General features: G+C 46.5%; 1 protein-coding gene across 6 annotated transcripts; it reads right to left on the bottom strand.

Annotated features, from left to right (window-relative positions):
* Positions 1-26: 26 nt before the first annotated feature.
* LOC147608199 (BTB/POZ domain-containing protein At1g67900-like) lies at positions 27-26,670 on the bottom strand. 6 transcript variants are annotated; one of them, XM_086789111.1, is made up of 7 exons: positions 26,400-26,654; positions 25,695-26,166; positions 25,360-25,520; positions 24,961-25,030; positions 1,319-2,605; positions 684-1,142; positions 27-528 (listed from the first exon to the last, which is right to left on the bottom strand). In XM_086789111.1, exons 3-7 carry the CDS (start codon positions 25,416-25,418, stop codon positions 520-522), a joined length of 1,884 nt encoding a protein of 627 aa, XP_086645237.1. In that variant the 5' UTR covers positions 25,419-25,520; positions 25,695-26,166; positions 26,400-26,654; the 3' UTR covers positions 27-519. The 6 variants fall into 6 exon arrangements, with proteins under 6 accessions (XP_086645237.1, XP_086645232.1, XP_086645233.1 ...); XM_086789106.1 differs by having other exon boundaries at positions 25,360-26,152; positions 26,400-26,670; XM_086789107.1 differs by having other exon boundaries at positions 25,360-26,072.

The following is a 26,670-nucleotide window of genomic DNA, read 5'->3' as shown; positions in this document are numbered from 1 at the left end:
ATGCAATGTCAGGCTCTTGAGCAATGGCTTGCCAAAGTGAGTCCCAATACCCACACATAGTTAAATTGCCCATTGGTCTCAAAAATCAACTTACTCTTCATTTAAAGAGAAAACCAAGTGTTGAGGTACAAGGGAAAACTTCGAGGATATAAAGAATTAGGCTTGAGCTTGTTTCTACTGTCGAGAATGTAAACATGCACCTTCCATGAGCAACATCACTCCATTTGGTCAGGCACACCTTTGTTTGTGATTTAAGCAGAGAGTCTGAAACTTGTCAACCTCCAATGATGCAGCTTGTGGTTGAAATGCAGCTTTGGCACCTATTTTTGAATATCTGGTTTACATTGTAGGTAAATGCTAGTACAAAGGCATGCATCATGATTGCAAGGCTCGGCATCACAACAGTGAGGCTAATAAACCATAGCCAGCATGCAAAATGGGGATCATATATAGGTGGCTGACTTTCTCTGATGAGATTGTATATGGGCCAAAATTTGAATTGCTTTTCTTGCTGGCACATTAGGAACACTGCAAAATCATCACCCAAAAAGTTACTACCCTTCAAGAGTATGCACCCATGCAATATCACCACCAACTCCATCTATTATCCTTCAATCCTTTGAACAGATAATCAACACACAGGAAACATCTTTATTGAAATTTTAATTGGATCGAGTGCTTACACAATTATTTGAGCTATCTGAGCAGCCTTTTCCTGGCCACAACTTGCACAGAAACTTTTTAGGCTTCGAAATGGTACTTGTGCTCTTTGCATCTTCCGGCTCAACCGAACTGTGTTCTCTTTCAACTTCCGAAATCTTCAGCTTCATGCTTGCCAAGTCCCCTTTGATTGATTTAAAGTTCTGCTCCACAGTCTCCCATTTATCTTCAAGAGAAATGCCTTCTCGGAATTCACCTTCCTGTGCAGCCATCAAAGCTCTAACACCACTGGGTAGCTCATTGAGCAGAACACCCCCCGTCATGGAAGCCCTTACCTGCTCAAAGAAAAGCACCTGCACAATTACTCTCAATGGCAATCTCTCATTTTGGGCAGCATGTATGCAGGCTTCCATCGAAAGCTTTTTACAGTCCAGAAGTCGGCATAGCTTCTTCTTCTCGCTCTTTGTTAGTCCAGGATGTTCCTGCAGCTTACACTGGCAATGTGAGTACCAAATGAAGACCACAAACTTCACGAATGTGAATCACACACATACATGTGAGTTTTTCTTGAATAGAGTGTATCCAAGACCACAAGCAAACACAAAAATTCTGACCTCAGAATTACATCAAACAGGACTAAGCCTCATCGGCATCATACCTTCAAATATATGTCAATAGCCCTATAGAGGCCATCATGTACTGGTCGAGTGAAGTCTGGAATCAATCCTGCCAACGTTATTAACTTTGACATAGAAAGATGAGCATCTCTTGCAATCTCTGCAAGATAACTATCTATAAGCTTTGCAACTCGCAGCTTCGAGCTGTGTGTTGCAGAAGTTGACCTCCTGCTTTCAACAAAATCGATGTTCTCAGTAGACCTTGTTCGCCGTTTCTCATAAGCATGTGGCAGGTGTGTAGGGCTGGTTGGAGGACTCTGATCTTGCATCAGGAAGTGCTCTACAATAGTTTGCACGAGGTCTACATCATAGAGAGCATCACTGGCATAAGACAGAGATGGAATCAGAAGGTCACTGAGAGACGCTTCATCCAGCTGCAAACCAGCCCGTCTTGCAAGCTCCATTCTTGTGGAGATGGAAGCACCTAGTATCATTCCTGCTTTTAGGAGCTTTAACAAAAAGCTGCAAGAGGTGCACCCTTTCTCAGGTGGAAGCAGGCTAACAATTTTCTCAAGCAGCTGGCGATGCCTTGTTGCTATCTCAACATGATCACTAATAACTGCTTGGCTACTCCCCTTCTTGGGATCTGCAAGATGATAATCTTTTGAGACCCCAGGCAGCCACTTCAGGGAGTAGAAATGCAGGGCCTCACCTAAGAGCTTGTGTGGCATTGTGTTTCTTGACTTGATTGCAACGAAAACTCGCCAATATAAATCAACTTCCAACTCAGCTATGTCTTCAACCCACCAGTCATTGGGTATGGATTGATGCAGCCTGCTCTGTATGCCATTCCAAGGGGGACTTTGACTTATTTCTGACTTCCCTCGATTCCTTGAGGTTAGCCTTGTGTGTGTAAAGGACCAGTCCACTCTCGATGGGTCTACGAGTGACTTGGAAGCTATAGAATCAACACACTTGCTTGCCACTTCAAGATCTTCAGCCCATGGCAAAAGTGTCTTTGTACTCTGCAAGGCAATTATAGAATCCTTCCAACTACGAAAGATGCAAGCATTCAGGAAGACTTCTACCTTGAAGATCAAATTGCCCTTCTCAGCTGCCTCTGTCATTTCAAGGTGCTCAGCTGCACAACGCACAGCCATCACATTATATGCATTCAAAGTGATAGTAATTCCATAGCAAAACTTGGCGCACAGCTCAAAAGTCTCCACTCCCCCCGGAAAGTCATGAAGTTCCACCTCCCCTTTGTTCTGCTCAAGAGCTTCAGAAGTAAATCTTTGAAGCCTTGCACATTTCGAAAGTAGAGGAAACTAAAAGAAACAAGAAAAGAAGTTCATAAGAATTTCAGACCATAAGCACATGATCCAAGCTGGATCTAATGTTCAACTTACACTTATTATTAAGTGGACACACACACACTTATTATTAAGTGGACACACACACGCGTATGCATTTGCACACACAGAAGAAGGGGGGTGGGGAGGGTGTGGAGAGTTATAATAAAAGACCACAAGTCTGAAGTAATACCATCATACATCGAGGTGCAATTAAAGTTAAAATTAAGTGCATGCATGCAGAGTAACCTAATGTAGAGTGAAAATTCCCTACCCCTACAAGTATACCATGTAGTTGTTGGAAAATTGATTTCCTAATCCTATATGGGTGGAGGGCGAAAGATCTATTTATCCCCAGAGCAGCTCCTGCAAGACAAATACATACACAAACCAACATGGATATGATGCCGGCAGCTCACCACCCAACTATAGCTCCATCCAACCGAGCACCCCCAAGTTATGAGTCTAGACCAACACCATGACCATAGTCTACTACACCCAAAACCCCATGTCCCATACCACCAGAGCCCACCCGTTCAGGTGTGTGGCTAGAGCCACGGCCAAGGACTCGCTTGGGTCTTCCCCCCAAGGAGTCCTCCCTAGTGGGGACATGCACTTATAAGCCAATGACTTCCTTATATGGGGCTTGGGCTATAATAAAGCTAAAAAGCCACTTATTAAAACATATAGCTAAGTATAGCTTTTCAGCCAATAAGGGTTCCTTATGCATCACATCCTACACAACCCTAGATATAAGACTACCCTCAAAATGCATGCCAGCCATGTTAGGGATCGTAACCTACTCCCTCCTTCAAACTAGACCCCGCGTTCACCTGTTGGAGTAGAAGCTAGCAAAAAGGATGAAGGTGCTACTCTTAACAGTTGTGGGGCAGCAAGTACCTCCACTACACATGCCAATGATAGCAGAATCTTCAACTCCTCTACGAGGAATGTATGGGTAGGTAGAGAGCAGCACCAAAAGCAGTCTGTGCAGCAGGCCCAAACGCGTACACAGTAGGTGGCCAGAATCTGTACAGTATGGCCAACTGCATGGCGGCAACAGCAGGTGCAGCACATGTGCAGTTTGTACAGCAGGTTCGGCTTGCAAGATGGCAGCATTCCATACGATAGTATGGACAGGTATAGAGGTGCAGCAGTACTGGCAATCCATACAACAAGAGGTACAGCCATACAGCAGTGGCACAATACAGTAGCAACATGAGGTACAAAAGATGTAAGCATAACAGATAACAATAAGGCCTCGTACAGCAATACGGCCTGTATGAAAAGAAGAACGGTTGTACGGAGGGCTGGTGATGATGAACTGCTCCTCCCGATTCACAAGGTGTTTATTTTCCCCTAGGAAAAAGATCCTTCTATTAGTTACCGAGAAAAACAGCCAAATGGCCAAGTACAAACTGATTCACAAGGTGTTTTTTACTTGAGTTCCACCAGCAACACCCCATATTTACCCATCTCCACTCGGCCCCAATCCTCACAGAAATATTCCAAACTCAACATCACCTAGGAATCCTTGAGCTTCACCATTTCCTCTTCGTATAGTCTAAATTATGGAAGACTGCTGTCTCCATTGGTGCCAAGCCTTACACAATGGAACCAAGCTGAACCTGAGAGACTCTACCAGTTACACTTCTAGCCGGCTCACTGCCAAAGACTATGGAGGAGAGCTAGGCTCAACATTCAAATTGTCCTTGAATAGACCATCTTGATAAAGGTTGATCCCCATTTATATAAATACATGATCTCCATCTCATGATATTAACCATTCCAAGGCTTATACCCATGATATGTCCAATAGCATATTCCTTACACCCATGTATAAATTTGATAATATCTTATATATCCATAATTCTTTGAGAAAGAATCCAATATATTCAAAAGAAACATATCCCTATCGTGGGTGCAACTCCTGTGAAAAACCATTTGATACCTCCAAATGTAGTCACAATCAGTCTCTGAATCTAGATATACATACGTATACAAAGGTTGCTTTGATATCTCCATATATCAGCCATCAATCATCATAGATATCCATATAAGAACTTCAATTTCCAATTTATATAGAAACATATGGAATAAGTCCATAGAAACATATGGAATAAGTCCAGGCTCCAAAATAGCACCATAGAATACATACTCTACCTTGAATAATCTATCTCAACATACAAACATTAGAAGTTTCAAAACTTTCAAAAGAAAAGTATGTGTTCACTAAGAGTTCTAAGTACATCAACTTTTCAAATTTTACTGATTATGTATATACTTAGCTTTTGTTTTGTTGTGATCATTGCACAGCCAAAAAGCAGGTCTCTTGGTTTTACCCTTGTGAAACTTGGAGATATACATCATCCAAACTATCTTCATGGCATAATCATATAATTCATCACCTAATGCTTGGTGTCCTGACCACGCATCTTTCCTCTTGACATAGTAATGTGTGTTCACCAGATTCTCGATTCAAGCTGTTGCAAAATCTAAGTAGGCCTTCTTTTCATCAGTGGATTCCCTATATGCTTCCATGTACATAAGCTGTCTAATGTGCGCACATGGACATGGCTGGTTTTCCAGGCTAACCCTGATTAGGCAGCACATAAACAGCAGGTTGGGCAGTAGCAACCTTGTGACAAAACCCAGGACCCTATCGGTGTAACTAGTTGGGGACCCGGAACAATAGACAGACTCTTTAGATACAAAACAGAGCTATGAAAACACAGCAGAAGAACCATAAACAATCGGCTGTACGGATACTGAGCAGATGCTGAACAGCCAGCAGACCACTGTACGTCCAACGCTGAAGAGAATAGTAGCCAGCGGTAGTTAGCTATGTATGGCCAAAGTTGTTAACTCAGGATATTCTTGTGCCCATGTCTGGTTATTCTCAGAGATTTTTCTTGGAGACAATCTCTCTCCCCAGCTCCCCCCGTCTAGACCGGAGGACCACATCATCTTAGGGGGGGAAGGGAGCTCAAAATAGCAAAGAACAAGAAAGAATCCTAGAGCACCTCAAGAGGCAAGAAGGATAAAAACTTCACGCCTAAGAAAACACCCAAGGAAAAGGCCAAGGAGGGCATCACTGGTTTATGGGATTTTTGGTATGTTGTTGACCAAGGATCTGGGGGACAGTTCCATGAGCCTATAAATAGCAAGGGTCAATTCAGTCATAAGTCATTTGACACCTAATTGGTGGGACAAGTCATAGGCATAGATGTTACCTTTTGGAAGCCATGATTAGCTAGGATCTATGTACATCGTGATACATACATAGAGAAAACACTGTTTTCAGCCACGTCTCTATCTCTTCTCTCTGTTCATCTTTGTGTTTTTGCACACTTATTAATACAGGCAGTTCTTTTGCATGTTACACTATCCATTCGCCACCTCGGACGATTGCAAAGTTCTAGTTAATTTTGGGGGCTTTTGAGCCATTTCATTATACCCAGGCACCCAATGAGCAGCCAAGCATGAACATGCTTTTTATTTTTGGACACTTGTTTTTTCCTCACTTATGTTGTATTAGATAATCCCCCATTGTCAATAGCTTGCACTACATACATGGATCCCAAGATCCATAGAACATTAGAAATTAGAATACGGAGCTTATGTCACAACTGGTGACAGAGTGCCGTATGCTTTTCCACGAAATCGGTTATTATTCTGAAGCAGCACTAGCATTCTTTGCAATTCGCCCCTCTATCCCGAGGTACACACTAATGACTCTTAATCCCTTGCAAGCAACAAAAAGTCCCACAACACAAAGTCCCAGAGCTACATATTCAATCATTGCCATCCTTTCATCTTTACATACCTCAGCATGGTCAAAATCGAAGTCCGCGAGTGTCACATGCAACATGCATTGAGGTGCAATGTGACACACTGGCTCATCGACAGTGCTATACTTATAAAGATATTTAGGACCTTTTTAGGAATATTTGTCGTATGCCATGACCCCATTGTGAGCCCCATCTCGGGACATGCCAGGCACGAGCTACGTAGGTAATGTCAAGGTCGGTCCTTAACCCACTTGGAGAAAACAAAGTCGTGCGTATGATCCGAGTCCCCCCCCCTCCCCCGTTCGGTGGCGTCGCCTACGCCCCCCCCCCCCCCCCCCCCCCCCCCCCCCCGGGTTTGCTTCTCTGCCCGCCCCCGTCTCAGCATAGTCCTCCCACCTTTTTGTCGCCTTTTCACTCTTTTGACACCCCCCCCTCCCTTCTTTTTCCTTTCTCTCTTTGTTTCCCCGCCCCTCTCCTCCCGTGCAGGTTGATGCTTCCAGACTTCTAGGGTTTTTAGTTCTATTCAGCAAGCTTCGGTTCATTCTAGCCTTCACCCTTGGGAGGACTCCATGGTAGCCACTCTGTCATCCCTGACCGAAGCCGCCGTTGCTTGCATTTCCTTCTCCGAAGAGGATCTACATGTTCTTGCCACGACTGTTGCCACACTTGAGGCCTCCACCTTGGTCTCCAAAATTGTTGGTAGCCGCCCCACGCGCGGACAACTCAAGAATCTTTTTTAGGCCAGCCTCATTGGCGAACCTGCAAAGATCACTGATATTCACCCTCTGGGTGCGGATACTACCAAGTGGAGTTCGACTCGCCATCGGCATCAGACCAAGTCATGCAGCTGAGCCCCCTTGCACTGCGTACGACGCAAGCCTTCTTTGCTCGGTGGCAGCACAGCTTCGATCTTGTGTCTGACCCATTGGCTGGCGTTTTGGGCTTCCCAATGACAGTTTGCTTCCCAAGCCTTAGGAAGGAGTACCTTCCTCTTCTCCCGGTGATTGGTGGTGCCATCAAGAGAGTGATGGAGTCCCCCCCCACCACTACCTCGGCCCTTGCGAGGACAACTGGGATTCCATCCCTCCGCATCGTGAGGCCTCGCTGGAGTCCACATTGTATTTCTATTTCTCTAGCCTCTGAGGGGACCCCATACAGTAGCGCATGGAGTATTCTGGCCTCCCAGGCCAATGCTTCATTTGCAAACAGATGGGTCACTTAGCTAGACCTTGCCCTCGGCGGTAGTCTAGGTGCCGGTCTCCGGTGGTTCCTCCCCCCGATTCTTGTGCTGACCCTCACCAAGGGGTTGAGAGAGGGGCAGGCCCTCATGCAACAGAGCACCACGCCCTAACTTCGGGTGACCTAGCGAAAAGTGAGTGGCAGACCTTTGGATCACGCCGGGCTTCCAGACGACCGCTGGATCCGAGAATCGCCGCCGAGCGTGCCAGGCTGGCAGATGGCGGTCGATCCTCGTCGAGATTCCCCCCTTGACCCTCAGTGTTCTGAGAGGCCGGCCTCTCTGAGCCCCCGGGGGGCCCCTCCCCTCAGCTTTCCTCTCCGATGGATCCCCCTCAGCAGCACCCCTCCCCGGCCTCTCACCCCCTCTGCCCTCTCACCGCCGCCACCTCCCCCACCTCCTCCTCCCCTCCTCCCCCAATCTCGTCACCGACTTTACCTACCGCAGCGCACTCCGCCCCGCCTTTATCACCCAAGCACCCCCCCCCCCCCCCCCCCCACACACACACACACACCCTTCTGCCTCTCCAGAGCACTCTCGTCACCCCCCAGCAGCCCTTGACCCAATGCGGAGGCAGCCAGTAGGATTAGGCTGTCGCTTGATTCACCGATTCTCCGATCCGGTAGAGATGACCATCATTGCCTCCTCGGTGAGGGCTCTCCCGCCACAGTCTCCAAGTGGGGTACCAAATGGATCTTCACAGAGATGCGAGCCCGTGGTTTTAGCCTGGCTTTTGAGGACATATTTGCAACCAATTTCTTGCGAGCACCTTAGGTCGGCCCTCAAACACGCCCTGAAACAGATAGCTCCAGTTGCCTTTGAGGAGTGGCTACGATAGCCTTTGGTCTGGAACCCCTTGATCCAATTGCCCAGAGGCCACATGCTAGGGGCCTGACCGCATGCTTCTTGGGGTGCCTTGAGCATGGGACCAACCAGGTCTCTTGGAGATTGGATCGCCCACAAGTAGTTACCCTGGAGGTGTAGGAGAGAGACCTAACAGGGATCCGGGGCAGAGATAGGCTCAGCATCAACATCAACATCGACTCGGCTATCCCTCAGGAGTGGCCGACTCCCCTAGGCCCAAACCCCCCCCCCCCCCCCCCAGTGTGGCTAGGCATGTTTACTAGACACAATATCCCAGTGGCGGTCCACGGAGCAGATGAGGACAGTGGTTTGCTCACTTTTTCTATTGGATCCCACAACAGACTAGAGAGATCTAAGTTTTCGTTGGAGGATTTCAGTGGTTGTACCTTGCAGAGGGTGCGGGTGATTGGTTTCACGGCAAGGGAACGGCACATAGATCCAGCACCGGCCAAGGTGGCCAGGGAGAGATTATGGTGGCTATGGATTTGGGAGTGCTGACCTCTCATGCACCTTTAGTGGGACCCAGGAGAGTGGACTTGGCATGATCCAGTGGATCCGGAGGAGGCTTTGGATGCCCCCTTCTTTGCATATACAGTGCGGCTAGGCCGCAGGATCCAGATGCCGGAGATAGATGAGACACCAGCAGCAGCAGCACATTGGAAGTCTCAGGGCCTCTCACAACGATTCCTCTCTAATTTCTCGAAGAGACTATGGGACAGCTTTCGGCCTAGAAAGATTACCCTTTTCTTTGGTTGAAGGCACATAGGAGTTTGGCGGTCGGTACGTGGCTGGCAGTTGGAGGTCGGCCAGTAGATTGCCCACAATGCGGCCACCCCCAGGAGTCTTGAGACATTGCCTTTGGGATTGTCCGAAGGCTCAGTATATTTGCTAGCAAATTCTCTGCATCTTCGCTATGGACATGTCATCGACCCGGATCATTACATGGGGCACCATCGCTTAGGCTACAGAGGCTGTAATGGTTAGGGCTTATGAGGAGGATGGGGGAGGGCTAGGCCTTTAGGTCTCCCACCATCGTATTGCAGCAGAACCAGTCATAGCCCCACCTACACGCGACTGACGACCAGGCTCATGCCAAAGATGGGAGATTTGTAGTAGCATAGCAACCTGGCACATTTGCAACAAGCGGGCTTTGTACTTGTCCAAAGTACCATCTGCATGAAACTTGACTTTGAAAATCCATTTCACACCAATAACACGACGATGTAAAGGCCGTGGCACCAAAGAACAAGTGTTATTCCTCTCAATAGTGGCCATCTCTCCTTCCATCGCTAACCGCCACTGCGGCTGTGAAAGAGCCTCCTCTAGACTCTCAGGCTCATCGATCTCCTAGAGAAAACTCATGACAGCATAATTCACTGTGTGATGAGATGTGGAAGCCCAAGATGAACGGATGGTGGTAGAGATCTGGTTATGGAGCTCTGCATCAATGAGACCAGAATCTCTAAAAAGTTGCTGAACCCACCGAGGTAGGCCAGCCTTTCTCTCAAAGCGTGAAGAAGAAGATCCAGCTGCAGTAGAGGACTCATCCGATGCTGCTGGAAGAAGTGATGAAGTAAGCACTGGTGAGGGTAATCCTAGAGTCAAAGCAGGACTCGTAGAGGGATTGGAATCTGCAGAAGCTGGAGCAACAGGAACGGGTGGTTGTAAAGTAGCAGCTAGCACCGGGGTTTGCAATAGGGGGAGGAGGAGCTGGACATGGAAGAGGTATAAGATCATTAGCATCTGCTGGGAATGGATCATCCAGAAAGTCGGTAGATGCATCAGGTGGAGCGGAATCAATGCCAAACAAGCTCTCATTAAACCGAGCATCACGGGAAATGATGATGTCATCAACCTCCAGATCCTAAAAGCGGTACCCTTTGGATCTCAGACTGTAGCTTGTGAAGATCATCCTCTTTGACTTCGGTGTGAGTGTGGTCCTTTGCTTATCTGGGACATGCACATAAGCAACACAACCGAAAACACGTAGATGAGAAACAGAAGACTTGTGTCCTGTAAAAGCCTCCTCTAGAGTCATCCCTTCAACCGCTTTTGTGTGAGAGCAGTTAATGAGATAAACTGAGGTAGCCACAACTTCACCCCAGAAAGCAGGAGGGAGACTTGCATGATGCAACAAAGCATGAGCCATCTCTTTGACGGTCCAGTTCTTTCGTTCCACAACTCCATTCTGTTGAGGAGTGTAAGGTACTGTATTCTGTCGGTGAATGCCCTTCCAAGCAAGGAAGTCATCAAATGGTACAAACTCGCCACCATTGTCAGTCTAGAGGAATGAAACTCTACCCCCAGATTGATTTTCCGCCATCGCGATCCAAGTCCTGAAATTGGCAAAAGCATTTGACTTGCGAGCCAGAAAACATACCCAGACTTTGCGAGTGAAGTCATCCACAAGAAGAAGAAAATATCGAGCCCCTCCAAGAGACTCAACCTCCATAAGATCTACATGTATAAGCTCTAGTCTTCAGGTTGCTTGATGAGTGGCCTCCTCGGAAATGCATCTCGATGATGGTTGCCCATTCTGCAGGATGAGCAGATGTGTGAGAGAGACCTAAGCTAGGGTAGTCCGCTGACAACCTGCTTAGAATGGAACTTCTGTAAGGCAGCAATGGGTACATGACCGAAGTAAGAATGCCACAGAGAAGTATCTTCCTAGCCATCAAGGGGGAGAAAAGATGATGAATATGGGAATCAATGTGAGGGATTTGGGAAGAAAAAATGGTGGTCTTGTAGAGACCTCCATCATGGACTCCATTGGCAACAACCGAGAGAGTCTTCTTGTCGATTACTTCGATGACCTCATCATCAAAGTACACACCAAGTCCCTTCTGAGAAGCTTTGTATACTGAAAATAGGTTTTTGGAAATCCGTGGTACATGAATAACATCAACCCAAAGAAACATTACGAACATCGGTGAGACAGGAAGTGAAGAGTTGTCGCCAATGCGAACTAAAGAAGAGAGAGTCTGGTAGTCCTCAAAGATATGGGCCTGATTGTTCGTATAGGCAGAAGCACCACTATCACCAACCCATTCCAGCGCTTCAAGTGTGTCACTAGCCGCTTCAGGAGAAGTCATATCTGTGATCACGAGGAGTGAATCCTGTGAAGAAGTGGATGAATCTGTGACTGCCATGTATGCAACTTTGGTAGATCCCTCCTCTAAAACTTTGCCTTTATCTTTGGTCTTGTCCTCGTCAGATGCTTTAGAAGCATCCTGGGATTTATACTTGGCTTTGGCTGCTTGAGAATCATCACGACGAGCAAAGTAGCGAGCCTCAGTATGACTTGACCAGCCACAATAATCACATTCATTGCTTTTGTTCTTGGATTCCTTAGAATCCTATTTACACTTGTCTTTGCCTTTGTTTTTGTTGTTGTTGTTGGAGTTCCCTTTTCTGCCTTTGTCGTTGCCCTTATCAGAGGCAACAAAGGCAGACTCCGACTTGCCTTTTCCGCGAAGCATGCACTTGTCATGGAGATAACTCATGACTTCCTCAAAAGCAGGGAGAGGATCACAGAAATAAATATTATCTCTGAAAGAATCAAAGGAAGCAAGCAACTTACCAGGAAGTTTATGGATGGGATTGTTGATGGTGCTCCCATATTCCTCAAGCTGCAGCTTGATACGGGTGAACTCTCCGATCTTCTCAATCAAATTATCTGACTCATTGATTGTAAGCTTCTCCAGATCTGACTCCAATTTTGCAATCTTCACTGTCGAAACTCTCCCATACCTCCTCTGGATCTCTGTCCACATCTGATGAGTATTACTCCACGTAGAGACAAACTGTGCCTATATAGATGGAGTCATGCAATGGATGATGATAAGACGAGCCCGAGCATCCAATATGCTTCTCAAAGCAGGGTCCACCAAGTGAGGTGTGGAGATAGCCATCCACACACCGGCTCCTTCCAGCAACAACTAAGTGTAGAAAGACCAAGTATGATAGTTGGTTGTTGTAAGCTTCATGGAGTCAGTGACTTGGGGAGGATTGTAGGATGGTATATGGGTAGGGGTGGGAGCAAGACCTGGATGAGAGAAACTCTGAGAGGAGAGATTGGGAATAGAAACCACTTGTGGAGCGAGAGCAAGGGATCCAGGCTGTGATGGTGCTGGAGTATCAATAGGAGAAGGAGCAACAATAGAGAAACCTCGTGAAGCCATGTCCTTTGACAAGAAACCTCTCTTAAGAAAAGGGCTGAAAAAATCAGCAAATCCTCCTCTCAAGCTGTGCACAGCAAGAAGAAAGGGAGGGAGGGTGGGAAACTGAAAGGAGAGGAAGAAGCAAGATCTCTCCAAGCTCAGCACCTAGAAGAGGGCTTCAGCAAAAAATCAGCAATCTTTGCTGAAAATTCAGAAACACAACAGTCCTAAGCATCTCATGAAGAAAACGCAGCAATCTTGAGGAAGCCTCTCTTCTTGGAAGAAAATGAAGCACCTTCTATGTTGAAATCTGCTGAAAACGCAGCAAACTGTCGAAGCCTCTGCTCCAAAACAGAAAACACAGCTATCTTTTGCTCACAAGTCAGTGTTTTGCTCTAATACCATGAAAGAAAGTGAAGCAAATAGAAAACACAGATGTAGGCCCAGGTACAAGAACTGTAAATGCTGGAAACTGATGTTTATTGCTGAGAACTGAGCACGAGGGAAGCCCGTAGGTGCTGTAGCAGAGGTAGCTGCTAATGACCTCAACAAGATGCAAAAGAATGAGATGAAATGGGGGAAAGGGGGTAAGCCCTTATATACTCCCCCAGAGTGCTGGTCAGCTAGCTGTAGCAGGCCGACAACAAACCAGTAGCATAAAATGCTTAAAATAATGCCTAAAAATGGTAGAAAATGCTAAATAATATCTACTAAAATATGCCAATGCAGGGTCTCATAAAATGACCAGTACAAGCATGAAAAGGTGATGTAGAGCCTTTGGAGATGATATAATCCAATAGGCCATCGAGAGTACCCACACTCCGCCGGTTGAGACCATCAAGAGCATATGGCTTGATATCATTCACACCCTCCACGGTTAGTGGGGGAAGTTACGGAGAGGTTTTGACCGCATGAGGAAGCGGTGGGAAGCTTTCTTGAGGCTTTGGAGGCCTGGCCCTTTCCTCACAGATAGAGGCGGTGACCCCATTTGGCATTACAGACCACCTGTGGTTATCTCCCCCCCCCTTCCCCTCTCCCCCTTTATGAGATAGCCTTCTCCTCACAGAGCAGCCAGTCAGGAGGAGAAGCGTCTCTTCCCCCTTATGATCGTGTGATTCCCGCCCTTAAATGAGGCAAGTCTCTATTTAGCCCTTCATGGTTGTATCGAGCCCTTACTAGTTGTTTTTTCTTTAACTAATAGAAGGATCTATTTCCTGAGAAAAAAAAACACTTGGAGAACAAGCATTTAGGTCATTTGAGATTAGGCATGGTAATGTCAGTCCTTTAGATGCATAAAGCAAAGCATGTTAGAGCATTACATGACATGGATGCATGGACCACCCATTGGGCAGCCCATGGGGCATGTGATATGCCTTAGCATTCCAGGCAGCATATAGCAGCCTAGACCCTTGTCAGCCATCATGGAGGATTTTATCACAGTTTTTCCAGCATTGTAGCAATCAGCCAGCAACAAATGCCAATAAGCCAGCATTAGCTGCTACTTAGGCCATTTCTGCAGCCTCTAATGCTACACATCAGCAAGTTGTGGAATTTATAGTAAGCCAAAAGCAGCATGCTTCCACTGACCAGCAGCCCAGTAGCATATATAAGCAGCCCCTCCTCCATTGCATAAATCTATCTCATAAAATCAGTCTTCTTTCATAGAACACAGTGCGGATATGTATGCTTGAAGACCTTGGACTTTGCATGCATAAATCTCAGTCAAGTACATAGTGCTTCAGTCCATAGGCAGCCCTGAAGTTTGCTTCAGCAGTCAGCCTTCAGTAGTGCATCTCCCTCAGTAGATCTGGGTATGCATAAGGCTATCTGAAGTGGCTTCAAAGTTCGCTTCATACCACTTGATGGTTCAGCAGATGTCCGTTCTACAAAGTCCTTGCATTTGGTAGTCTCTATCAGTTGAGTCTCAATAAGTTCTCTGCATTGTAACAGTTCTCTCAACAACCATAAGATAATGCTTCCAAATTTTCAATGCATGAACGATAGCCATCAACTCTTTCTCATACGTGGGTGTGGTCTTTTGGCTCCTTGAAGACTTCAACTTTCATAGGCCACGGCATAGCCCTCTTGGTTCAAAACTGCTCCATCGCAATCTCTTGAGGCATCACATTCAACCACATAAGGCTTTGACAAATTTGGGATAATCAACACCCATCCTTTGCTAGCATAAAATTTCAATGCTTCGAAGGATTCTTTTTCAGCTTTGGTCCACCGAAATTCCACGGCTTTCTTTGTCAAATCATGCAATGGACTAGCCCCCACTACAAACCACTTGATGAACTTTCTATAATAAGAGCATAAGCCAAGGAATCTTCGAAGTGCATGCACACTAGTCAACTCTGGCCATTCCATAATAGCCTTGACCTTGTCCGGATCCATCTCGACCCCTTTTGTTGGACACTATGTGGCCCAAGTAGTGAATTTCTAACAAAAAGAACTCACTCTTCTTACCATTCACATACAACTTGTGCTTTCGCAGTTCCTGAAACACAATATCCAAGTGCTTTTGATGCTCTTCCTCATTTTTAGAATGCACAATAATATCATCAAAGAAAGTAGCAGAAAACTTCCTATGTGGTCAAAAAATTCTTTCCATCATTCGGCTTCTTGCTTTGGCTTGTCGAGACATTTTACAGCCATGTGTCCCTTCTTTCCACATTGAAAACACTTTCCTTCCTTGACATATTACTCAAGTTGCTTGTGGGACAATTTCCTTCGAAAGAATGGAGGTTGGTCCCCACTCATATCCTTCTTCTCTTGAGGCTCGGTTCTTGATTGGGATCCGTCTTTAAACTTCTTCTTTTGAGGTGGATCTCCGTTGTCATTCTTCGTCTTGCCCACCATCCAAGGCATGTGCAAAGCCTCAGCTTGCAGAGCTTTGTCTTGGGCTTCCTCAAAAAAATTTGGACCAGCCATATACACTGCTTGCATAAGCTTAGGTTGAAGTCCATTCACAAACTTACACATTTCCATTAGCGGGGGAATAGCGTTATACGAAGTAAACTTCAATGAAACAGCTGAAAAGTTGTTAAGATAAGTTGCCACATTCTCACAGACTTTCTGCTTTACCTCATCCCATTCGTTTTGCATAACTGCTTCAAAGGTTGCAGGTCAAAACTTCTTGTTGAACATAACCTTGAAATCGGTCCATGTCTTTGGCTCAATTCCTTCTTATACCACCTTTAGCCACCAATTCAAGGCGGCATTCTTCAAGTGCACGTGAACCATGTGAAGCTTGGACTTTTTGGAGAAGTCCTCTCCTCCAAAAGAGACATAGAATTGCTTAATAAAAGATAAGGCTTTTTGAGTGTCCCGCATCAAACTTGACACTCTTCTCTCCTGGCTTGAAGTCCACTTTGCCGGTTGTTATAGGCTCCTTTGCCTTCCTTTCTCTTGCTTGTCCCGAAGAGGCTGCATCTGAGAGAGAAAGCCTAGGAGTAGCCTCCATGTCTTCTCCACGAGACGTAGACCTGGTGACTCTAGATCCTTCTGGCATCTGCAACGGTGATTCCTTTGGCACGAAGATAGGCTTTGGCAGCTTCAACTCCTTTGGCTTCGGTGGCTCTATCCTTGATGAAATCTTCAAACATTTGAGCCCTTCTTTTATCTTGTTCCCTTTTCGCTCTCCAAGCAAGGAATTCTTCATCCCTAGGCAAACGTCTGAATTGCTGAAAATCACTATACTCTTTTGATGACATGGCCACAATCTCAGTAATGGATCGACAACCTTGGTTGCCATCTTGAAATCCTAGATCAGCCTCATAGTTGTTCCCTTCATTAGGCCTTTGGTTACCCTCTACTCTCGACATGGCTCTGCCACCCCAAGAAAGATTTCTCAAGAGAAATCTTGCTCTGATACCATTGTAAGCCCAGTGGGGTGTGCTGTGGACAGATTCCACCACGTATCCAAGAGATAGAAAAATAGAGAGAGAAGATAGAGATAAGGAGAGAGAGAAGGGTTTTAGGGAACTTTGTACAAGACACACACACTAAGCGGGAAACAGGCCCCGCCCCCTTTCAAGAATTTATTTAGGAACAATCCATGGGCTCGCAAGCCAGGATCAATACATTAATGAATACAAAAGCAAACAAATATGCCGATGTAGAAACTCAAGTCGTAGTCGATGTCGAGGCACAAGATCCTGATGCCGAGCACATCACGAGGATGGCCCACAAGAATCTCTCACCGGGCTAGTACCAAATCCAATGTATCCCAAGCTTATGAACGAGGTACAAGTGATACGAGTAGACGATGGAGTATATGATGATCGGCTGTAGTTCTGTTGTCCAAACCGAAGTAGAAACAGCCCTCAAAAAGAGTCGCACAGAGGCGTATGAACCAGGGCTTAGTCCATGTGGCAGTACGGCAGACGGCAGAACAACAAAGCTACAGCAGTAACAGAAGGCAGACAAAACACCCAGTCGACGGCGGCGGCAGTAGATGTACGGCAACCAGGCAATACAGCGCAACTCACTCGGCAAAGGCCAGGCAACGCATGCAAGTGGCACAGTCCAGTGGCGCAAGACAGCAGCAGCTCCATCAGTCCGCACGCACAACAGGCGGTGGTGCGCACAGTAGCAATTCAACACAGGACTGCAGTCAGTCGTATAGCTCTGTACGAATTGTACAAATGATGATGATGTGGCACTGGCAGCAGTCGATGATGATGCTTCGATGATGGTGTTGATGATGACCTCCACACTTCAACGATCAATGATGAGGGAGAGAGGTTCTTGCTTGTTTTATACCTGTGGGAGGGGCCTTGCTTTTTGCCAAAAAGCTAGCCAAGCTTTTACTTTGCTTTCCTCTTTTTACTTTATGCAATAAAATACTATTTAAATATGGCCATCTTTTCCAAAGTTCTTTGTGCTTTACTTTTTCGACTTTAGGGCCTTGCTTCTTGGCCCTAGAGCTGCTTTTTGAGAAAACGGCTTTTTGCTTTTTGGTTCTGCTCAATCCCCTCTTGCCAATGATGCTCCTAGCTCGTGGTCAACTCAGTTTGACTTTTTGCTTTTCTCCGCTTTTTGACCAAAACTAGTGCTTTTCCATGCGCAAACCTTATGGTCCTTGTCCCCATGTCTTCTTCCACTAGTCTAGTGTTCAGGAAAGGGTTCCATCATATGAATAGAGTGCTAGGAAGGCCAAATAGTTAACACATCACCATGGCACAGCAGTTAGGGAAGACGGAAGATGAGAAGCTAGAATAGTTTCTCAGGGGGTTAGATACGAACATCAAGTTTCCCGTCTGCAATTTCAGGCCTCGGTCTTACGACTGAGCTTTGACTCTGGTCATTCAGTCTTGTACATATTTTGCTCCCTCACTTATGAGACTATCTGTGTCTCTTGCTTAGGACTGTTTTGCTTCAGTATATTCAGCATAGTTGCTCCATATCTCTCTCTCTCTCTCTCTCTCTCTCTCTCTCTCTCTCTTGCACTCTCTATTCAGCACACTCTAGTGCCCCTTTGCTTCCGCTCTGTGCACTCTTTCATGGTATCATCGCTCCCGGTTCAGCAACTCCACTGCTGCCCCAGATTCAGCCCTATTTTCAGCACCCTCTCCTCTGCGTTTTTTCTCAGATTTGCAGCCTCTTTGTTGCTGCGTTTTCTGGTAATTTTCTGATCAGCGTTTCATTCCACGTGGAGTTTGGACATAGGCGGCCTGTTTTTTCAAGACAGCAGCCCTTTTCAGGCTGCGTTTTCCTCTCCAATGGTCATTCCCTTTTGCAGAGGGGGTTTGTGGTGTTTCGGGCTTTAGTGGCACCCTTGGTACCTATGGAGGACACTTCTTCTGAGATTGTGCATATTTCTGAGATTGAGCCCAAGCTTTTGTGATGGCTGCTCCCACTTCTCTTCATATGTTCTCTGAGTCTGCAAAGTTGGATGGTTCCAACTACACCCTATGGAAGGTGAAGGTGAAATCGGCCTTGCATGGCCTGGATCTTTGGGATTGGCTTGTTACACAGGCCAATGCCACCCCTCCCACCCTTGCTTCCAGTGGTGTGACTCAGACACAGATTGATACTTGGCAGGCGAATGATCGTCGTGTTTTCTCCTTTCTGATGTTGAACTGTCAGGATTTTGTTCTCTCTCATGTGCGTACAGTAGATGCTGCACATGAAGTTTGGAAGGCTTTTGCAGAACTCTCTACGAGATTAAGTCTCTGGGTTGGATTTTGGCGTTGGAAAAGCAACTTATGAACTTATCAGTTTCTACCTTTCCATCTTTATCTGCTTTCATCTCGAAGATGAAAGATCTCCGGGACGAGCTTGTTGCTTGTGGCAAGGACATCTCTACAGAGGACATGGCTATCCGGCTTCTCTCCAAGCTTCCAGAGAGGTTTGATGCATATTTTCAGTCTCTTGTTTCTTCTCCTCGTCCTGTTCCAATCACTTGGGAGGAAGTTCTCCCCTCCGTTATGCAGATTGAGTCTCGCTTTGAGGAGCGGACTGGCACCTCTGGTGGCCCTGATGGAGCTTTGGCAGCACGAGATAAAGGGAAGACTCAACAAAAGAAAGGTAAAGGGGGTTCTGACAAGAACTCCAAGGATTCCGACAAGGATAAAGACAACAGCAAATCTTCTAAGAACAAGGACATTGAATGTCATTATTGTGGTAAGAAGCGTCATAAATCACCCCAATGTCACAAGAAAAAGCGTGATGAAGCAGCAAAGAACTCTTCCTCTACAGCGGTGTCCCAGACCAAGAAGGATGATGTAACACACGGAAGCTTTGGGGGGTCTTCTTTTAGCCCTAAACACCACTGAGAACATGCTGATGCAAAAACACAGACACAAGGGAGAGTAGAGAGAGAGAGAGAGAGATATGGCTGGAAATTCAATATATTTCATATGGTACAAAAAGGTACCTCCTTCTACAACCCTAGGCTACCTTCATACAAAAGGTGAAACATCACCAAAATTGTCCTACTCTAAGGACCCTAAGGACCCATTCCATAAAGGAATGAATGAATACAATGAGGAGCACCCTTGCCTATTTATAGGCTTTTCTCGAATACTTGGCATACTGGCCGACTGCTGGTCGGCCAGTCTACAGTACATTAAATGCTTTAAAATGCTGTCTGACTGGGCTTCTTCATTTGTCATGATGCGCCTGCAGCCCGCCTTGTCCTCTGGTTCAGCTGACCAGGGTGTAAGCAACCGACAGCAGTCTTGTACAACCGACAGTCCTTGTCTCAGCCGACTGTCCTTCCTTTCATCTAATGCAGCTGACAAGACATCCTTCAATGACTTCCATGCCCTGCTCCAAGTCTACACTGCACCTTGTGCTCCAAATCCTAGCTCTAATGGTATTTTTCTTGGCTGTCCCTGGTGGATTAGCTTTGAGAATGTCCATGGCATTTCATGCACATGGCATTCCCCTCTGCTAAACTTGATGACGGGATGCCAACCTATTCTTGGATGATTGTCATCATCCCAATCTTTTCCCAAAGTCCCTCTGTCATCCATCCATCTCTGGCAACCCTTTTCTTTGAAAACCCGGCCCGGTCTCCAAAACCACTCTGACTCTGAATAAGATCTATGCATTTGTTCCCTCCAGTCCCCAATCCATTCTTGCCCTGACTCTGAACACTGTCTTGGTCTTCATTCTTGAGAAATGAGTCTCGCACTCTCACATCACCCCTTGGAGGATAATCCTCCCTTGGGACTGTTGCCCGAGAACCTATCTGGCTCACAGGATTGTCATCCCCTTTGGCTTTGTGGAACACCACCAACAAACCTCCTAGGAGCTCTTCCCGATCTTGTGTTGAAGCTTTGGAGGTCTTCTTTCAGCCCTAAACACCACTGAGAACATGCTGATGCAAAAACGCAGACAAAAGGGAGAGTAGAGAGAGAGAGAGATGCTGGAAATTCAGTATATTCATATGGTACAAAAAGATACCTAATCTACAGCCCTAGGCTGCCTTCATACAAAAGGTGAACATCACCAAAATCTGTCCCTAACTTGGACCCAACTCCTAAAGAGTTGAATCAACATAACAATGAGCAACTATGCCTTTATATAGGCCCTTTGGAACATTGAAGTGCTAGCCGACCAGCAGTCGGCCAGCCGACTGGACCAAATAAAACAAACACTGATGCGCCTGTCTTCCACCATGCAGCCGACAGCTCTTGTCTCAGCCGACAGCATCATCTGGTTCTTCTCCAAGTCCACACTAGCCAATCTGCACTCTGTGCTCCATGTCCTAGCTCTAATGATCTTTTCCTTGGCTTCCCCTTCTGGATTAGCCTCTAAGAATGGTCATGGCATTTCTTGCACATGACATCCCCCTATGCTAAACTTGATGACGAGATTCCAACTTTTTCCTTGGATGACTGTCATCATCCCATTCTATTCCGGGAGTCCCTCTGTCATCCATCCATCTCCCGCAACCCTTTTCACTGAAAACCCGGCCTGGTCTCCAAAACCACTCTGACTCTGAATAAGATCTATGCATCTGTTCCCTTCAGTCCCCAATCCATTCTCGCCCTGACTTTGAACACTATCTTGGTCTTCATTCCTTTGGCACTCTCACATCACCCCTTGGAGGATAATCCTCCCTTCATTCTTGAGAAATGAGTCTGGCACTCTCACATCACCCCTTGGAGGATAATCCTCCCTTGGGACTGTTGCCCGAGAACCTATCTGGCTCACAGGACTGCCATCCCCTCTGGCTTTGTGGAACACCACCAACAAACCTCCTGGGAGCTCTTCCCGACCATTACAGCCCAGCTGGCATCACTCCTACACACGGCTGCATTACATCGCTTCCCACATCGCTTTGCTGAGCCTGATGCTCTGATACCAATGTAACACGCAGAAGCTCTGGGGGTCTTCTTTTAGCCCTAAACACCACTGAGAACATGCTGATGCAAAAACGCAGACAGAGAGAGAGATATGGCTGGAAATTCAGTATAATGGTACAAAAAGGTACCTCCTTCTACCGCCCTAGGTTGCCTGCATACAAAAGGTGAAACATCACCAAAACTGTCCTACTCTAAGGACCCTAAGGACCCATTCCATAAAGGAATGAATGAATACAATGAGGAGCACCCTTGCCTATTTATAGGCTTTTCTGGAATACTTGGCATATTGGCCGACTGCTGGTCCGCCAGTCTACAGTACATTAAATGCTTTAAAATGCTGTCCGGCTGGGCTTCTTCATTTGTCATGATGCACCTGCAGCCCGCCTTGTCCTTTGGTTCAGCCGAGAGCGGTCTTGTACAGCCGACAGTCCTTGTCTCAGCTGATTGTCCTTCCTTTCATCTAACGCAGCCGACAGGACATCCTTCAATGCCTTCCATGCCCTGCTCCAAGTCCACACTGCACCTTGTGCGCCCTGGAGTCCACTTCGATGAGACCTTCGCTCCGACGGCCCGGATGACTACCATTCGCACCGTTCTTGCTCTTCATCTCTCTCTCTCTCTCTTGCACTCTCTATTCAGCACACTCTAGTGCCCCTTTGCTTCTCCTCTATGCACTCTTTCAAGCCTAAGCAGGACGAGACCAATCCCAAACCCCAACAACGGCAACAGTCTTCATCCTAGTCGGGTAAGGGTACTCAGAACAGTAAAGACAGTAAGGACAATAAGTCTAAGAGCACCTCAAGCACCAAGAAAACCAGAGACTAAGCCTAAAAGACGCGTAAGGAGAAGGCCAAGGAGGGCAGCGTCTTAATTGTGCTAATATCTTTCCAAAATAGACCTCAATATTGGCTATCACCCGGTCCGCATTTTTACAATTCAATAAAATGATGTCTCGAGTATTTATTGAGTTGATTGGGAAGTATGTATTCATCTTCTTGGATGATATACTCATCTTTCCTGCCACAGCAGAGCAGCATGAGCAGGATGTGGAGAAGGTTTTGCAACTTTTGCGGGACAATAAGCTCAACATTAACAAAAAGAAGAGTGCATTTGGCCTCTCAAAGGTTCATTATCTGGGATACGTTACCAGTGAGTCCGGTGTTCGTTTGGACCTCGACAAGGTATAAGCTATATTGGATTGGGATGTTCCTAAGATTGCCCAAGAAATCAGATCATTTGTGGGTCTTTGCCAAGCCTACAGTACCCACATAGACAAATTTTCCGACCTTGCTGCACCTCTTACAAGTCTGCTCAAGAACGTGAAGATGGTCGCTAGAAAGTGTCCGTTATGGGCAAAGCACTTGAGGCCTTTCATGGCTACTCTTTGCCTGGCATCTCCACACTCCTCACAGCCTCAGTTTTTCTACACCGGTAGACTAGCACCTGCAGATGCCGAACATGACTTGCTTGGACTGTATCTATGTGGATGAGTAGGCGTGCGACGGGGAAGGTATAGTGGGCCTTGTTGTGGGCACCACTCTTTTAGACCATTCTCCGATTATTCTTCACCTTAGTGACCCGTGGCAGTAGGACCACTCGCAGTCAATGAGGATCCCAGATTCTCGTCTTTGACCTGGAGCTGTGTAGCCTTCTCTTTTCGCCCAGGATCCACTGTAGCTGCCCTAGATGGGGCACTTCAAGAGATCAACAGTTTTCTTCATACTTTGGTGAGGGACAGGCTAGAGACTCTCTGTGAACAAGAGACGAGCGTGCAACGGGGATTAGCTTCTCTCCAGCACCTCCAGGAGCAGACTCTAAATAGTGTATGGGTAGGCACCCAAATGGAGACAGCTTGGACAGAACTTGAGGCCATTGAGTACCAGAGAGTAGATTGCCAATACCATGCCCGCACCTCGTCCTTGACCCAGGCAGGAAACAGGCATACATTTCTTTGCCTTGACAGGACCCCACCACCACCAGGACAGAGTTCAGCACCTTTGAGGGCCAAAGGGCATGGTTACTTCACGCCATTGCCTCCAATTTCTACAGCTAGCTCCTCTTGTCTGACCCACCGACTTCAAGCCAGAGTCATGCACACGACCAGGTTTGACAGCGCACACAGCCAGTCATGTCAATTGGGCTACGGCTGTCTCTCAACTCCCCCTTCACAATGGATGAGCTCAAGCAGGCTCTTCAGGCTTTACCCTGTAAGAAATGCCCTAGAGAGGATGGACTTCCAGTCTCCTTAATCTTGCACCATTGGGACCTTTTGAAGGCTGACCTAAGGGCGGCCTTCAATGAGGTCATGCAGACAGGTTCTCTCCCAGAGAGGTTAGCTGAGGGCCTCATACCCCTTATCCCCAAAGAGGGCAGGGCTGCTAAACTGCTAATGCTCTTATCAGGCAAGGATCTGGCTGGAAAGCGGATGGCTAAATTGCCCAATCCAAGATAGATTATGGCAACCACAGATCAGCCAACCGTTCTCGACCCCATCCTTTCTCCACATGATCTACAAAGCAGTTGCACCCATTGCCTATGCTCTGATGAATCTCTGTTTTGTGTTACTGCTGATCTGCAAAGCAATACTCAAAAGAAGTTTGGACAGACAGGGTTGACAATATAATACAGGGCTCAAGTGCTCAAACACCACGAGCCTACCTTGAAGCTCTATCAATGTTGCTGCAAACAAGAAGGTGGAGGATTAGAACCAAGACCATCTCCTTCAAGACTGCTAGCTAGTACTGAATAAAATCTGGCAGGCTATCCCCTGCTAATTTTCTCACTAGAAAAATCCCGAACTGGATGCCCCTTTGCTGCTGTGCTGCCACTTACTACTCCCCTGCTCTAGTTGCCCCTTGTATGCCACACTTCTGCTCCCCGTGATTCCCTTCACAAGGCTGCAAGCTACAGACCCTTCACAGTTTCTCAGCCCTGCTTTGCACATGATCTGCACTCATGTTGGTTCTGTTGCTGTTGAGGTAAGCTTGGTCTGCCATTCTTTCCAAAAAAAAACTTCCAATCTTGAGGGCTGTAAGGTAAGCCCTGTAACCCATCAAAAAAGGTGCAAAGAATTATTCAAGCGACACATGCACTCCCCTTTGCATATAGCACATAAGTGTATACTTTTGTCAAAATACACCAATATTATGCAAACATGGGCAAAGTTACAATATCCATGCATGCAGGTGCAGATTCCTTGAACCACAGGACTAGTGCTTAAGCACACTGCTAAACACTTGCTCAGATTTAGTCGTACGAAATAAGAACACTTACAAGCATACTGTTTTAGAAAGCATTGCAACACAAACAATGTACCTGTAACCCCACAAAGGAGTGGACTAACCCCCCCCCCCCCCCCCCCAAAAAAAAAAAACGATTATGGAAGAATAATTTCCTTACTTGAGCTCATACAAGCAGCCAACATTTGGTGACACGATAATTGTAAGAAGAAGAGTACCTTATGAAGATGAAAAGACACGCCATCCAGCACCACAATGAAGTCACTTGCAATCTCTGAAGCTACTGACCTGATGTCATTTTTTCCAAAACAGCAAGTAGAGCAGTAAGAACAACTACTGAGGGAACAAATCCTTCAATGTCTTTGTTAAGAATCCAGACTTGCAAATAAATTGATATATTTTGGGTGAGAGCTGGCTCCAAAAGATAGCTAGAGGAAGCACAACAATGAAGCCTCACATAGAATAGGTGAAGCTCTTTAACGAGGACAGAGGAAACATAGTGCCAGATTCTACCCTGAATGTAGATGCAAAAAGGACAATTTAAGAAAGCCCGTCTCCTCACGGAGTGGCTCGATCCAGGGACACAGGTGAAGATCAGAGACAAGGGTGAGAATTACCTGATATTGCCAAGGTCTCGGAATGTATCCGGCTTGGATCCAAGTTTCATAAACTTCATTTCGACAAATGGCTGTGCTTCCAGCAATCTCCACTATGTGTGAGCGGCCCCACACTAGCACAAGAGATGCTCAAGCACAGAGAGGTAATAAAGGATGGCGGACTGTTGAAGATTTTCACACATAGGACGTGCCAGAGACAGATATCAGCTCCCAATTGTCAAAACTCAAAACTTCTGTGAAATTCATTGAAAGCTTTGTTGAAACTGCTGTGAAATCCTTTGTTGAAACTCCTAGTTTTACTGATGGAAATTTCATACAAAAGCTACTTCACTCACCTATGTGAGAGAAGTAACTACTGAAGAAGATCCTAGGTTTACTGCTGGAAATTTTTTACAAAGGTGATGCCACTGGCTTCAACTGTGCGAGAGAAGCGGAGGGATTTGGTGACAGCGTTCACAGGAGAACATTACGGAGGCTAAACCGGAAGGCTCCCTCCCACCATAGCCTCTGCAAGTTGCATCAGAAAGGTGAAATGAGTTCTTCTTTTATGCTCAAGCAGTGGCTATATACCCGCACACAGTGCGTAGAACGAACGTCTTGTCTCTCCCAGCAAGGTCCCTTAAAATATGTTTGCACGAGAGGGGGCTGATCTCAGCACGGCAGCTTTCCCATACGCTCAAAGACTGAACTGCCAGAAGAAAAAGAGTCCATCGCTGCCATCAATAAGGGCTATGAGTTTGTCGCAAAGACCAAGACGCATATGTATAGATTAAGCTTTCTTTCCCCCGTCTCTCTACATCCGAGTAGCTACAAAATTCAGAAAAGGTGAAACGATAGTGCTCTCAGAATGATGAGTGCTTAGAAGACTTTTGTCGAAAGGCGAAAAGCTCGAGGCTGATGGCGTAAGCTTCCAACTTGCTCGCAATCTACGGTTTAGCGTGCGTGTGTGTGTGGGTGTGGGTGTGGGTGTGGGTGTGGGTGTGGATGTGGGTGTGTCCAAACAAACACGAGAAGAAGAAAACAGTAGGAGAAAAAGGTACCCGGCTATGGCAAAAAGGTACTCTACCACCATGGGATTCTCCGCCATGCCGTTGTTGTTGACTGTTGGCGTGAGATGCGTACAAGAAAGCCTCGCGTGCCGTTGGCGTAAGTGATGGCGATGTTCATCTGCAGGTTAGGGTTTGCACAGAGACGGTGGATAGCAGGGTTTTCAGAAAGAGACGGTGGATACTAGGGTTTTGCTGAGAACTTGTTGATAGAGGAGCTGATTGGATTAGGGTTTGCACAGCACGCGCAGTGTCAGTGTTTTGT

Source organism: Cibotium barometz, chromosome 53, assembly GCF_041138505.1.
Source record: "Cibotium barometz isolate CiBa-2024 chromosome 53, ASM4113850v1, whole genome shotgun sequence".
In the NCBI taxonomy this organism is placed as follows: Eukaryota; Viridiplantae; Streptophyta; class Polypodiopsida; order Cyatheales; family Cibotiaceae; genus Cibotium; species Cibotium barometz.
Note: the sequence above shows the minus strand (reverse complement) of the source record. Positions and strands in the feature narration are given on the sequence as shown.

Coding starts and splice junctions, on each gene's coding strand:
- LOC147608199 (XM_086789106.1), bottom strand. CDS start 25,418: ATGAAGTTTATGAAACTTGGATCCAAGCCGGATACATTCCGAGACCTT. Junction 2,606..24,960: donor TGTCTTTTCATCTTCATAAG/GTACTCTTCTTC, acceptor TGTTTCTTTTAG/TTTCCTCTACTTTCGAAATG. Junction 1,143..1,318: donor CTATTGACATATATTTGAAG/GTATGATGCCGA, acceptor TGTAAGCTGCAG/GAACATCCTGGACTAACAAA.